The sequence below is a fragment of the Octopus sinensis genome, linkage group LG15 (assembly GCF_006345805.1).
Source record: "Octopus sinensis linkage group LG15, ASM634580v1, whole genome shotgun sequence".
Classification (NCBI taxonomy): domain Eukaryota; kingdom Metazoa; phylum Mollusca; class Cephalopoda; order Octopoda; family Octopodidae; genus Octopus; species Octopus sinensis.
Window position 1 is genome coordinate 13909945 of NC_043011.1, and position 15160 is coordinate 13925104.

Below are 15160 nucleotides of genomic sequence, written 5' to 3' on the forward strand. Positions count from 1 at the left end.
TATGTTAAAAACTGCTGTTCAAACCGAAAAGATCTGAATTTATAATGTATCTATTCATTCTTAGTGTGTACTGGTAGATTTGATCATGACTATCTCACCACCTTTGTTTTTTGTTGATGAAGAACATCTTCTCCCTTTTAGATAATGTGTGTTCGGTGACACATGCAAGTCATCGGTATGAAGGGATTTTGAGACTGTGGTGTTTCAACTCATTGTATGTCACTTTGGTCAAAGCTTTCCTGTGTGGAGGCACATGGCCTAGTGGTTAGAGCATCGGACTCATGGTCGAGGGATCGTGGGTTCAAATCGCAGACTGGGAGATGTGTGTGTTTATGAGCGAAACACCTAAGCTCCACGCGGTTCTGGCAGAAGGTAATGGTGAAACTTCTGCTGATTCTTTCGCCACAACTTTCACTCACTCTTTTCCTACTGCATCTTGCAGCTCACCTGTGACAGACCGGCGTCCTGTCCAGGTGGGGAACCTATACGCCAAGAAACCGGGAAACCGGCCCTTATGAGCCAGGCATGGCTTGAGAAGGAACAAGCAACAAAAAAAGCTTTCCTGTCAAACCAACGTATCAGGCAACAGCATGGACTCTTGTTTACAACAACCAGCTAACAAATTATTTGCTGATGCCAAAGAGATTATAATTTATGGGGTACACTCAGAACAGCAGTCAAACATTTACTTATTTTGCTTTTAATTATTCCATAATTATCCATTCTGGAGCAGGCAGGTGCTCTGGAGCACTGACCTCCGAAAATCTGCAGAAAACAACTTCTGTCACTTTCCGGGGGGAAAAACTAGAAGTAGTTGATAGTTTCCGCTATCTAGGTGACCAAGTCAGTAGTGGGGGTGGGTGCGCTGAAAGTGTAACTGCTAGAATAAGAATAGCCTGGGCAAAGTTTAGGGAGCTCTTACCTCTGCTGGTGACTAAAGGCCTCTCGCTCAGAGTAAAAGGCAGACTGTATGATGCATGTGTACGAACAGCTATGCTACATGGCAGTGAAACATGGGCCGTGACTGCTGAGGACATGCGTAAGCTCGTGAGGAACGAAGCCAGTATGCTCCGATGGATGTGTAATGTCAGTGTACTTACTCGACAGAGCGTTAGTACCTTGAGAGAAATGTTGTACCTAAGAAGCATCAGTTGTTGTGTGCAAGAGAGACGATTGCGCTGGTATGGTCATGTGGCGAGAATGGATGAAGAGAGGTGTGTGAGAAAGTGCCAATCCCTAGCAGTTGAGGGAACCCGTGGAAGAGGTAGACCCAGGAAAACCTGGGACGAGGTGGTGAAGCACGACCTTCGGACGTTAGGTCTCACCATGGAAATGACTAGAGACCGAGACCTATGGAAGTATGCTGTGCGTGAGAAGACCCGGCAAGACTAGTGAAGCCATAATCCGTGGCCCCTACCTGGGACGTAGTCAGTCCACCTGTGCATACCTTCCTTCTTGTGACACTTGTGAAGACCTGTTGAGGCAAGTGAGAATCGAATCGAATCGTATCAAATCAAATCGAACCAAATCAAAATAGATGAACATCAATGGAATTTGTATCCTTGTGGTACCAGTGCCGGTGGCACATAAGAAAACCATCCGAACGTGACCGTAGCCAGTACCGCAATGACTGGCCTCCGTGCTGAGGGCACGTAACAAACACCATCCGAGCGTGGCCGTCCGCCAGCCTCGTCTAGCACCTGTGTCGGTGACACATAAGAAAACACCATCCGAGCGTGGCCGTCTGCCAGCCTCGTCTGGCACCTGTGTCGGTGGCACATAAAAAACACCATCCGAGCGTGGCCGTCTGCCAGCCTCGTCTGGCACCTGTGTCGGTGGCACATAAAAAAAACACCATCCGAGCGTGGCCGTCTGCCAGCCTCGTCTGGCACCTGTGTCGGTGGCACATAAAAAACACCATCCGAGCGTGGCCGTCTGCCAGCCTCGTCTGGCACCTGTGTCGGTGGCACATAAAATCACCCACTACACTCTCGGAGTGGTTGGCGTTAGGAAGGGCATCCAGCTGTAGAAACACTGCCACATCTGACTGGCCTGGTGCAGCCTTCGGGCTTCCCAGACCCCAGTTGAACCGTCCAACCCATGCTAGCATGGAAAGCGGACGTTAAACGATGATGATGATGATGATGATGTGTTTGGGTCATTGGACCTTATGGATTTATAAGAATGATCAAGTGGTTTTATTTTATTCATGTTGGCTTTTCTTTAGTCAGTGGGGTCATAAATACTGCTCATGGAGCATTGTAGGAATTTTTAGTGAGGTCAATATCAGTTCAGTGGTGAAGGGCAGGCATTATTCAGAGCCTTTTTTTTTGTCTTTTGCAAGGTTCACTTATTTCTGTGCTTTTGAAATAAAATCAAGCTAAATTCTTACGTTTGTGCTCCAGGGTACTTTTGACACTGTTGGTATATTGTTGTTTGGCCTTGAATTTTCACATGTCCGTTGCTGCATTATCTAATGGGTAATGTTAGTGTGTTTCTGCATTATCTTGTGGGTCATGTTAATATGTAGAAGGGCTTTCTCCCCCCCCATTTTTTTTACCCTTAAATGTAGGCACGTTATGCCTTTCATTTAATACAACATTTTTAGCAGATTATGAAGGGATTTTGAGACTGTGGTGTTTCAACTAATTGTATGTCACTTTGGTCAAAGCTTTCCTGTGTGGAGGCACATGGCCTAGTGGTTAGAGCAGCGGACTCACGGTCAAGGGATCGCGGGTTTGAATCTCAGACTGGGCGATGTGTGTTTATGAGCATTCAGACCTCAGATCTCAGCAGGAGGTTATGATTTCATGGCCCACCAAAAACCCTCTAAAACTCCCGTGATGAATAATAATAATTATAATAATAAATGCTCTGATGCAGTACCAAGCAGTGGCACTCATGGCTTCTGATCTTAACTGATTGGAAGTGTTATCATGTACATTGTTTTGTCTTGGTGTAAAAGATGGGCTACAGCAAATATTCTGCTCAATACCACAGATTTGCTTGTCAGTTGCTTGACCATAACCAGTTGAGTATATCGCTTACTGGTTGATATGTGCATTTCTGATCACAAGCAGAAGTAGTTGGGGAGCATCGTAGCCATGTTTTGAGAGGAATTCTTTTGGGTTTGATTAATTCACTTCTGGAAACATGGATGTTTTGTTCAACATCCTTAAACAAACCTTATTCAGGGCCTATTTGAGTAAGATAGGCTACTCAACCTGAAGAAAATTCTAACTGGGCCCCACCTGCAAAGTTATGCGCTGTTTATTTCGATATGAAATTACCATGTCAGACACATGGTTGTGATGCATCTGCCTTGTGTACATGCTAATCAGACTGGTAGTCATGATGGGTGTATTGGGTTTTGTATATTTGTACCCCAGTGTCACTTTAATGGCATGCGCTGCTCTTTCACTCAATAATAATAATAATTCTGTGGCAAGGAAATGATTGTTTAGTTGATTTCAACGTGTCTTTAACAATTATCTTACAAACCCTCATCATTTGAGAGACAATCATGATCCCGTGATATAAATTGGCGATGAACAAGCAAGATACCAAACTAGGTGGCATAGGCATTATATAGAGAAAGAAATGGGCAATATTTAGGGGACTGTATCCACAACCATCTTCTTCATATTCATCTAAGCAAATTCATGACACCATCATTTCAATCCAACCCACCACTGCATTGATCATCTCTCTCAGAGTCTGGAATTTCTGCATATCATGGATCCTCACCTTTCCATAAACATAAAAAGAAACAACTTACCTTTACACTTGGCATGGTTTCTTTTTTCATGTAACCCTTCCTCTTCCTCTCATCTTCTTACCTTCATGAGTATTCATATTTTTCCTGCATGTGCGTAATGATGCATTTCTAATCCTCACATCTTACACATTACCCTACTTTCTCCTAAATTCAAAATATATCTTGCTTTACACTCTATTAATCTAGTAACACTTTTTTGCCCCATTATCCTTTTTTTTTCTCCCTAGAGATGTTCTTCAAATGCAATTTTTTTTTCAGTGTTCCTGAAAAGCTTTAAAAAATTTCTATCATTCACTTACTGTCACATATTCTCTCTCAACTATATGTATGCATTTTAACTTCTTTTCTATCAATAATAGTTTTTACTTTTCCATTTGTGTTGATTCCATTTGTGTTCTTGGTAGTATGTGTGTATACTTGCTTATATATCTACATTATACCATTCATCATGTATCTCCCCTCTCTAGTCTGCATTGAGATTTGTTTTAATCTATCACTATCCTTCCTCAAACTCTTCATTTTGTCACTCTGGGAATGACTCCTGACCTCCTTTCCTTAAATATTCTTAGTGCTACTCTAAGCTTTAAACAATTTCTTATTCAGACAAAGGGCTTTGCTTGAAATATCTAGATTTTTACCTTCCTGCCGCAAACAAATTTATCTAAATTTACAAATGTACAGATATTCTTCGCTTCTTTGCTACTGTCTGCAGTAAACCCACTGTCATACATGTAGCGTTGGTAGGAGACCAAGATGTTTAAAGAAGAGAAAAATAGACAAAATTGTGGTTTCTATATATTTCGTAAAGGTTCATTAGTGAAGAGATCTGTGATATAGAGCAGATTTTTATCTTAAGTTGCTGAGAACTTACTGCTGCACTATATCATCTGTCTTTGATAACTGTAACAGAGATAATTCAGATAATGGTTGGTGAAAGTTATCTTTATTCCAACTCTCCAAGGCAGCCATCATTCCAACAATAAATAATTTAGATTACTATTCTTTTGATTTTCTCTGTTTTTGTTAAAGTATATTTTCTTTAAACATCTAAGACTTTTAAAGTACATTCACACATTCACGTAAAAACACATTCACACACAATCTTACAACAGAGATGCTTAAAATTCAACAACGACAACTTTGTAGAGTTATAACGATCGTTGTAATGATAATATGCATTGAATAAACGAGAGAAGAATAATAGTAATTGTTAGTTGAGATGGTCCTTTATTTTGTGTCATCATTGTTGCGAAGTAAGTTACAACCAAAATGCAAATATATGGAAAACTACCACCTGTGTCATCTCTTGTGAAAGGTAGGAGAGTCCAGTTTGCTGGACATTGTTCTAGAGCTGAAAACGAGGCAATTTCTACTCTTCTCCTCTGGAAGCCATCTACTCGCGATACCAGAGGGCGCACACTCTCCTACCCTGATGTAATCTCCAGGGATACAGGCATCCAGCAACAGCACCTCCGTAATTCTATGATGGACCGTGAAGTCTGGCGTAGCATAGTAAATTCCATTGTCTCGACCACGGTCGAACAATGATGATGATGAAGTTACAACTACTTTGAGTTGTTGTAGTGCACAAATTATCGTTAGTTATATAGCCCGTTCCATACGTAAGCTTCATCTGTGGAGGACTGCTAAAGAGAGTAAGAACAAGAGAGCCATATGAGGAGAAGCAGAGATGCTCTTTGACCTGGGGCTGGGTGACTAAAGAGAGAAAACTGATTTGAGGTTGATTATTTATTTCCATTCTAACCAAATTAGGTCGGGCTAAATAAAAGATTTTTTCCTCTGTACCAGCTTTGACCCATGTATGACATGAAAAGGTTGTAGATCACAGTTAACTCTCATGAATTTCCTAGTGTAATTGGCAAGAACTATAGGAAGAGAACTTGTAGGAAAATGTAGATTCAGTTTTGAATCCTGTCTTAGAAATTTGGAAGCTATTTGTTACTGAGGGGATGTTGAAGATGTGACCCAAATTAATAATAGCTGTCCAAATATATTAACAAAGCATAAACACTATGTAATACAAAGGTAGACTTAGTTTGGGAGGCTTTTATGTGATGAGTATTAATGGGTTACAGCTGCCTCAATGCTAAAACAAATTAGGAGATTCCTGTGTAGGAGGGGAAAAAGTATTCCCTGCAATGAAATTTAGTTCTCTAGCTGATATAAACTAAATGACATGGAGAATGTCTGTGGGCAAATAATAAGCTGTCCAAGAGTTTATGGATTTATATCAAGTTTTGACTTGCCGTTTGTACTTGTGGCTACTGGGATTCTTGGCTAGAGACCAAAATACTTCAGTGCTAGTCTAGAAAGATAGATATATCCGAAGTTATTGGCTGAATGAAATTGATCTGTAAACAACAGGCTTAATCCATAAGAATTCACCTTATTTACATAATCAACTTAGTGTACTCTTGTGTCAAAGGAAAAGGAACAAAGCAAAGCAGTTATTTAAGAATACAGATGCACATATAGATTTATACACACACACACATTTATGCATACATATATTTACATTTTTATATACATAAAACATTCACACACACTTTAATAGAATTTAGGAAACAGTCTTGTATAACTTTATCAAAGCTGTCATTTTTTCCTTTATCTCTTTAGGGTGAACAAATGAGACCACGTGTAGTTAAAAGAGGAATTGAAGACTTTGCTACAGTATATGATGGTGAACAATATTTTTCTTACTATCTACCATTAAATATATATATATATATATATATATATATGTGAGAAAGAGAGAGAGAGCTGGGCGTAATTCTGTTAGCCATTAATTAATGAAGTTAACATTTTCATTAACGAATTAACTTTTAAGTTAACTTTGAAAATCATTATTGAACTAATTAACTTATGCTACATTTAGCTTCCGTTAACTCGAATTCGTTAACCCAAAAATTTCATAAAAACTGGTAAACGTTTAAAAGTTTTGTATTGTTTACAGATTGTCTTAGCATATTTTATATTGTACGCGCCATTCTTTCAACCCCAATATAACGCCACTTATTATAAGTAACTTGTAGGACCTTGTTTGGCCCTGCCTGGATTTGAAACCAAATTCACCTGCTTGTTGCTTGCAAAGACAGCGGAAAATTTCTTTGTCCTGTCAAGAGGGAACAGTGATTGATGTGTTTTCACCTTGCTGAGGTGGATGTCAGCAGAGAAAATATTGACTTCCATAAAATGGAAAAAATAAATGGAAGGAAAAATGTTGGTAAAAAGACCCGCAAAACGAAACACCCTTGGTGGGAAACTTTGAGGTCTCCACTCATCCCACCTTTCTTTTCCAGAAAAAAAGTGGCTTGTGGCATGTTTGGAGGTCAGATAGGTTGAATGCACCTGAAAAAAACTGTGGAAAAATTATTCCACACCGAGGTACAAAATATTTACCGAAAAAATAAAATCTTGTCCCGATTATAGCTGTATTTTAATCAATTCAAATTCATTTACCCCATCTTGAAAAGTGGCAAAATTTTTGTCGGTTGCCATCTGAAATAATTTTAGTAACAAATCAAACAAGTAAGATGCATTAAGAATTTCAATTTTAGTGTTTATCCATAATGTTAATGCTTTTACACCTGTTAATTAAATTTACCTGCCCATAAAAGTCAAATTTACTCAGCAAGATCAGCTAAAGTTACATAACTATAAATGAGTGGTATATAAAGCACCCACTGATAAAATTTCAAATCTGTATGTAGAACATTTACTAAGTTTCAAGTAGATATTGTGGACACTTCTCTTGAACCTGAATAATTCAAAATAACATGAACAAATAAGCATTACATTTGACATTAATATGAATACTAAAGATGTTTTTAGGTGTTTATTTTTTCTTACACACAGAACATGGCCTCCCTCAGTTGGGACTACACGTGTGTAACTTTGGCATCATCATTCCATAAAATTTGTTTATGGGAAGAAAAATATTTATTTCTTTATTGCCCACAGGGGGCTAAACATAGAGGATATAATCAAGGACAAACAAAATGATTAAGTTGATTACGTCGACCCCAGTGCATAACTGGAACTTATTTAATCAACTTCGAAAGGATGAAGGGTAAAGTTGACCTCGGTGGAATGTGAACTCAGAACGTAAAGCAGATGAAATACTGCTAAGCATTTTACGTAGCATGCTAACGATTCTTCCAGCCCACCGAGAAAAAGATTGAAAAATATCAGTAGATATGTGAGTGAGATAGAAACGAGGTGGGAGGTTTTGGGATGTGCTAGAAACAACAACCAGATCTCCCTTAAATCACTCAATTTTCCTCTGAAATCATTAAAATTTCTTTTAAAACTAAATATTTTCTCTCAAGGGTTTTAAGTGTGTAGTGAGAAAAAAAAAATGGACAAAATCGTTTGACTGGGGTGGTGAGGGGGTTGTGGGAGTGAAAAAATTTTCCAAATTTTTTTTTTTTATGTGAAAAGATGCCCTACCATCATTCTGAAGACTTTGTTGAAAAATATTGGTAAAAATTCCCATCAAAGTGGAGAAATTCCAGCTTATGTGGGCTGTCTGATCCAGAAACTCCTTCCCCTGCCCCCCTTCCTAAAATTTTGCCTGCAAATTTCTTTGTAATTGTAATCTCCACCATTTGAAAGGTATTTGTATAAAATTTCATTGAAAAAAACCCCATTTTCCAGAAAGTTATGAAGGGGGAAACTCCTCACCCCAACCCCTCAAAAAATTTTTTTTCCATCAAATTTTCGCATATACTCGATCTACAGGATATAAGCGATTGTTTGGTGAAAGTTTTGTTAAAAAGTATCCATCTTTCAGGAAGTTATGAGGCAACAAAGTCAATGGGGTATTAAACTGTAGTTATGCCTTTTTTTCAATAAAAGTTAATGTTAATGGATTAACGTTAGTTTCTGTTACATTTTCAAAGAATTAACAGATTAACGAAGTTAACTTTTCAATTAACAGTGCCCACCTCTGTATGTATATATATATATATATATATATACAAAATTTAAAGAACTGACCACTAAAAGTGGACGGTCAATATGCTAGATATAGACATCAAAATCGCTATTTTCCACGAAGAATGTGTTCTCAAGAAAAAACTCAGCACAAAACCAAAGTGTAAAAAATAAGCAAGACAAATGAAAATATACGAAATCAAAAACGAAATGAAAATATACAGCGGTGCCCCAGCATGGCCACAGCTGAAACTAGATAAAAAAAAAGAAAATATACGAAATCAAAAATCGTTTTTGATTTCGTATATTTTCATTTGCTTATTTTTTACACTTTGGTTTTGTGCTGAGTTTTTTCTTGAGAACACATTCTTCGTGGAAAATAGCAACCGTCCACTTTTAGTGGTCAGTCCTTTAAATTTTGTTTGTAAAAAATATTTTAATCTTCAGATTTTTTTAATATGCTAGGCCACTGGTTTTAATTGATTAATATCAATTTCTACCCTTATTCAATTATATATATATATATATATATATATAATATATATATATATATATATATATATATAAGAAAATGAGATGACAAAGGAATAGATGATTATTTTATGAACTTTATTACCGTAAAGCTATTTCTGCTATATGATGTAGTGGACTGATTGCATTTAATTTTTGAGGCTCCAGTGAAACTATAAGGTGTTGGCCCAAGCACTCAACTACGAGTCCGCTGCATCTTATAGCAGAAACAACTGTAAGGTAATAATGAAATTCATAAGATAATCGTTTATTTGTTTGTCATCACATTTTCTTAGTACTACTTTGTATTCGACTAGCGCTTTGTTCTGAAGAATACGTGTATTGAGTTCTATACCAGGTTATTAGTCTTGCAAAACCTAAGTGCTATATATATATATATATATATAAATTAGAAAAATAGAAAAAAAACACCTTTTATCAATTCAAAATGAACAATTAAATTACACCATCTAGAAAATTACATATAATAGAAATATTAACATTAAAATAGCAATAAAATGTCAAAGATTAAGTAAATTGCAAAACAAAATAACAATAACTTATTTAAATTGTACAATAACATATATGTATATATATATATATATATATATATGTAGAGGTGCAATGGCCCAGTGGTTAGGGCAGTGGACTCGCGGTTGTAGGATCACAGTTTCGATTCCCAGACCGGGCGTTGTGAGTGTTTATTGAGCGAAAACACCATAAGCTCCACATGGCTCCAGCAGGGGCTGGTGGCGATCCCTGCTGTACTCTTTCGCCACAACTTTCACTCTTCTGTTGGCCTGCTCACTTAGCCAGCGGGGTGGCGTCATTTGAAGGCTAAAACAATGCGAAGCGCATTGTGACCAGCGACATGTAGCAACATCTGATAGCCTGGTCGATCATGGTGATATCATCATCATCGTTTAGCATCCGTTTTCCATGCCAGCATGGGTTGGACGGTTCAACTGGGGTCTGGGAAGCCAGAAGGCTGCACCAGGCCCAGTCTGATCTGGCAATGTTTCTACGGCTGGATGACCTTCCTAACGCCAACCACTCCATGAGTGTAGTGGGTGCTTTTTACGTGCCACCAGCACAGGTGCCAGACGAGGCTGGCAAACGGCCATGATCGGATGGTGCTTTTTACTTGCCACTGGCATGGAGGCCAGGCGAGGCTGGCAACGGCCACGATCGGATGGTACTTTTTACGTGCCTGATGTGCTCATTGTTTTCTTTTTTCCTTTTGTTTCAAAATTTTATTCTCTTGTACCCAAGGTGTTGTAGGTTTGATGAATTTTCAGGCTATTTAAGGAATTTTATGAGTTTCAATTATTTCTTCTTACGTCCTTTTCAGGTGAAACTGGGAAAATTGATCATCTTGTGTTTATAGTTCATGGCATTGGACCTGTTTGTGATATACGCTTCCGCAGTATTGTCGAATGCGGTAAGTAATATTGCTTTTTTAGTTAATAGTTACTTCACTAATTTTTTTGTGTTTGTAATAATGACATTTGCTACATTTTTCTGAAGTTCAAATGTAATCAAACAAGTTCGATTAATTATACCTGTGGCAGTGGAGGCCTCTCACGTTCTTGGCTGCTGGACCATATCCCTGCTCACCACTATTGGGGTGGTGATGGCTATCTGCAAGCGCAAGCCCCATGAGTCAGAGTAGTTGTCCCACCGCATTTCCCCTGCCATATTCTGGGGCAGAGCTTTTTCCATTGTCTACTGGGATCATGAGAAAGTACGATTTACAGAAAATTGTATGTTCCACTCCTTAATGTAAAGTCACTCCATATAAATTGCTGATAAATTCTCATTTCTAATTGTATTTACGATCAGGCAAAATGTTGATTTGTTAAGTGATATCTAGTTTAATTAATCACAGTTGATCACATTTTTTCTTTTTCCTTCAGTCGATGACTTCCGTTCAATTTCACAGACCTTATTGCAATCTCACTTCAGTGAAGGCCTTAAATCAGGCTATGTTGGTCGTGTTGAATACCTGCCAGTTTATTGGCATTCTGCATTGCACAGTGAAGCTACTGGCATAGATAAGTAAGTGCTTGGGTTTGTTTCTTTCTAATGCTGAATTAATGGTATGTGTAATCATCATCATCATCGTTGTTTAACGTCCGCTTTCCATGCTAGCATGGGTTGGAAGGTTTGACTGTGGGCTGGCAAACCAGATGGCTGCACCAGGCTCCACTCTTGATCTGACAGAGTTTCTACAGCTGGATGCCCTTCCTAACGCCAACCACTCCGAGAGTGTAGTGGGTGCTTTTACGTGCCACCGGCACGGGGGCCAGTCAGGCGGTACTGGCAACGACCTCGCTCGAATTCTTTACACTTGCCAACAGCACAGGTGCCAGTAAGGCGATGCTGATAACGATCCCGCTCAAATGGTGCCTCCTATATGCCACCGGCATGGAAGCCGGTTAGCTGCTCTGTCAACAATCATGCTCGTATGGTACTCGTGCCCGTCATCAAATTTCACTTTGATTTCGATTTGAACTTGCCTCAACAGGTCTTCGCAAGCAGAGTTTAGTGTTCAATATTAAATAGAATCTAATTTTACAAGGATTTTGAATTAAATTTTGATATTGCACTTGGGAAGTATTTACTGCAAATCTCCTTTGAACAAGTGTGTAGTTTTTCTGTCATTTGGCTCCTTGATCGAGCAAATCGAAAGACATTTTAGTCTAGCCACCTTATCTTTTATCATGTGTAATGTAAGCAGGACAAACATTATCGAATGTAACTTTTCATTTTTAAAATAATAGAATGTGTTTTGAGTGAGATTTGACTGCTATTTCTTGCAGCTTGAACAACCTCAAACAGGCTTCTTTATGAACTATATGATTTTGTTTAATTGTTGCTATTGTTGTTTAATTCTAGATTAGTTCTAATCATCATGTCATTTTTGCAGGCACACATCTCATAGGTTTTGTCAGAAAAGGGATTTGAAATAAATTTACCTGCTATTTATCATAGCTCAAACCACCCCGTATAAAACTTCCTCTATTGGCTTTAGTGCATTGGTTTATCTTATCATTTTTATGTCTGCTTTCCATACTAGCATGAGTAGACAGGTTGTCATGTTCTGAGTTAGTTCAAATTCAGAATTACTGCTCTCATTATCATCATCATTATCAGTTTTCTATGCTGGCATGAGTTGGACATTTTAACCAGAGCTGGTAAGCCGGAGAGCTGCACCAGGTTCCAGTCTGATTTCGCTTGGTTTCTACAAGTGGATGCCCTTCCTAATGCCAACCACTTTACAGTGTGGTGCTAGGGGTTTTGAACGTAGCACCAGCATAAGTGTTTTTTATGTGACACTGGCACAGGGCTCTTTCAAGCCAATCCTCTTCATCAGGGGTTGGGGGGGAGCAGCCATAACACTTTTGCTGTGCCCTTCCTGACACCAATCACTTTACAGTACATACCGGGTACAGTTCCTCATAGCATCAACACTAGAGAAATGTCTTTGACCAGAATAAAGGGTCCTCTTGAACTTGTGTTGTTTCTATTCATTTACCAGCAACATTACAGTGTGTAGTGGCTGCAGTTTATCATGGTAACAGTCCTGTTAAAGTTGCCTTGTACATACAAAACTAAAGAGTCCTGTATGAAGAACACTGAAATCCATTGCAATTTTTGATCAACAAACTTTTATTCTTTTCATGCACAAAAAACAAATGTTGTTACTACAAATGACAAAACATTGAGAGAGTTTTGAATGTTATTGTTCTTGTAGTTAGCTGCTCACTGTGCTACTGACGTCTAATGTCTTTTGTCTTCTGACTGTTCATTGCTTTTGTGTTGTCAGCTGTTGTCTGCCATCTCTGTTGGCCACCTATCATCTCTGTCAAAGCTCTCTGTCTAGTAGTTATGGTATATCAAATTTATACTGATTGTGATACTACTAGTTGTGATACCTGTGTCGGTGGCACGTAAAAAGCATCATCCGAACGTGGCCGATGCCAGCACCACCTTGACTGGCTTCTGTGCCGGTGGCACGTAAAAAGCACCATCCGAACGTGGCCGATGCCAGCACCACCTTGACTGGCTTCTGTGCCGGTGGCACGTAAAAAGCACCATCTGAACGTGGCCGATGCCACCACCACCTTGACTGGCTTCTGTGCCGGTGGCATGTAAAAAGCACCATCCGAACGTGGCCGATGCCAGCACCACCTTGACTGGCTTCTGTGCCGGTGGCATGTAAAAAGCACCATCTGAACGTGGCCGATGCCAGCACCACCATGACTGGCTTCTGTGCCGGTGGCACATAAAAAGCACCATCCGAACGTGGCCGATGCCAGCACCACCTTGACTGGCTTCTGTGCCGGTGGCATGTAAAAAGCACCATCCGAACGTGGCCGATGCCAGCACCACCTTGACTGGCTTCTGTGCCGGTGGCATGTAAAAAGCACCATCTGAACGTGGCCGATGCCGGTGGCACGTAAAAAGCACCAACCGATCGTGGCCGTTGCCAGCCTCCCCTGGCACCTGTGCCGGTGGTACGTAAAAAGCACCCACTACACTCACAGAGTGGTTGGTGTTAGGAAGGGCATCCAGCTGTAGAAACACTGCCAGATCAGACTGAAGCCTGGTGCAGCCTCCTGGCTTCCCAGACCCTGGTCGAACCGTCCAACCTCTGCTAGCACGGAAAACGGACGTTAAATGATGATGATGATGATGATAGGCTCAGAAGGAAGCACACCAAAAAATGAAATCATCACTAGTTTATTCAATATGAAGGTGTGATTGGTCAGATTTTGTTGATCGTGTGGGTTAATATTCTAGCAAATCATGACTTCAGGTGATGGCTGATTATTCCTACTATAGTCCTAGCTAGTACTCAGCAGTGTTTCAGTTCCTTCTAGGCAATGTGAATAAGAGAGAGAGAGAGAGAGAGAGATGATAGAAGAACCAGGATGAGTGGGTGAAATGAGCAAGGGTATGGTGGCTGGAGCATTGTGACTGGGGTTAAAGAGATTGATGGGGAATAAGAGAGAGTGAGGGACGTCAGTAACAAATATTTCTGGAAAGAGAGAGAGAGAGAGTATGTGTGTGTGTGTGTGTGTGTGTGTGTGATAACTGGTAGTACAGAAAAGGTGATGGTAGAGTGTGTTGGATCTGATTATCCTGTTAACATTTCACCCCTTTTTGACTTGTATTTAACTCTCAATTTCTTTCTCTTCAGTCAACTGAAAGCAATAACCCTTCCAAGCACGCAGAAGCTTCGGCAATTTATCAATGATACATTGTTAGATATTTTGTTTTATACCAGCCCCAAATACTGTCAGGTAAAATATATTCCTTTTGCTGATTAATATCACAAATCTGAATTACAAACCTTTCATTTAACATCGTCTCTCACAATGACTCTCAAACTGATTTCTATATTTTTCTATTTAAGATTATTTGTTGTAGCAGTAACTGTTTGAGAGTTAAGTGTAATTATATGTGTTTTTATTAACACTTTTGGTACCAACCCTGCTATGATACACTTTTTCTATATAAAGTGAGATAAATTAAAATTTCCCATTAAAATTCCTCGTTAATTTATGTTTGAATACCAGCTTAGTACTGACTGATACTTTACAAAATTCTTTATTATTTTCAAAATTAACTAAACCAAATGCAATGTAGTTCAACAGAAGTATGGTAACAAAAGGGTTTACATATTTACAAAAGGATTAAAGTGTGTGGGCATGATGAAATAATTGGGTCCAAAGTATCCGACTAGATCTTGTCATCATAAATTGTGATATTTTTCTTTTTTTCTTTTTCTTTTTTACAGACAATGTGTGATACTGTTGGTTCTGAAATTAATCGTCTCTATGAATTATTTTTATCAAGAAACCCTACTTTCAAAGGAACTGTGTCAGTATCTGGGCATAGCTTAGGTTA

At 39.1% G+C, this 15160-nt stretch overlaps 1 protein-coding gene across 7 annotated transcripts in view; it reads left to right on the forward strand.

Moving 5' to 3' along the window:
- The window catches only part of LOC115219711 (phospholipase DDHD2), a 58021-nt gene that overhangs the window by 23999 nt on the left and 18862 nt on the right, over positions 1 to 15160 (forward strand). For all 7 annotated transcript variants that reach the window (XM_036509510.1, XM_036509512.1, XM_036509507.1 and 4 more), the window contains 5 exons: positions 6416 to 6479; positions 10596 to 10685; positions 11161 to 11302; positions 14451 to 14553; positions 15051 to 15156. In XM_036509510.1, the coding sequence (XP_036365403.1) occupies positions 6416 to 6479; positions 10596 to 10685; positions 11161 to 11302; positions 14451 to 14553; positions 15051 to 15156 (505 nt within the window). The remainder of the gene's footprint in view (positions 1 to 6415; positions 6480 to 10595; positions 10686 to 11160; positions 11303 to 14450; positions 14554 to 15050; positions 15157 to 15160) is intronic.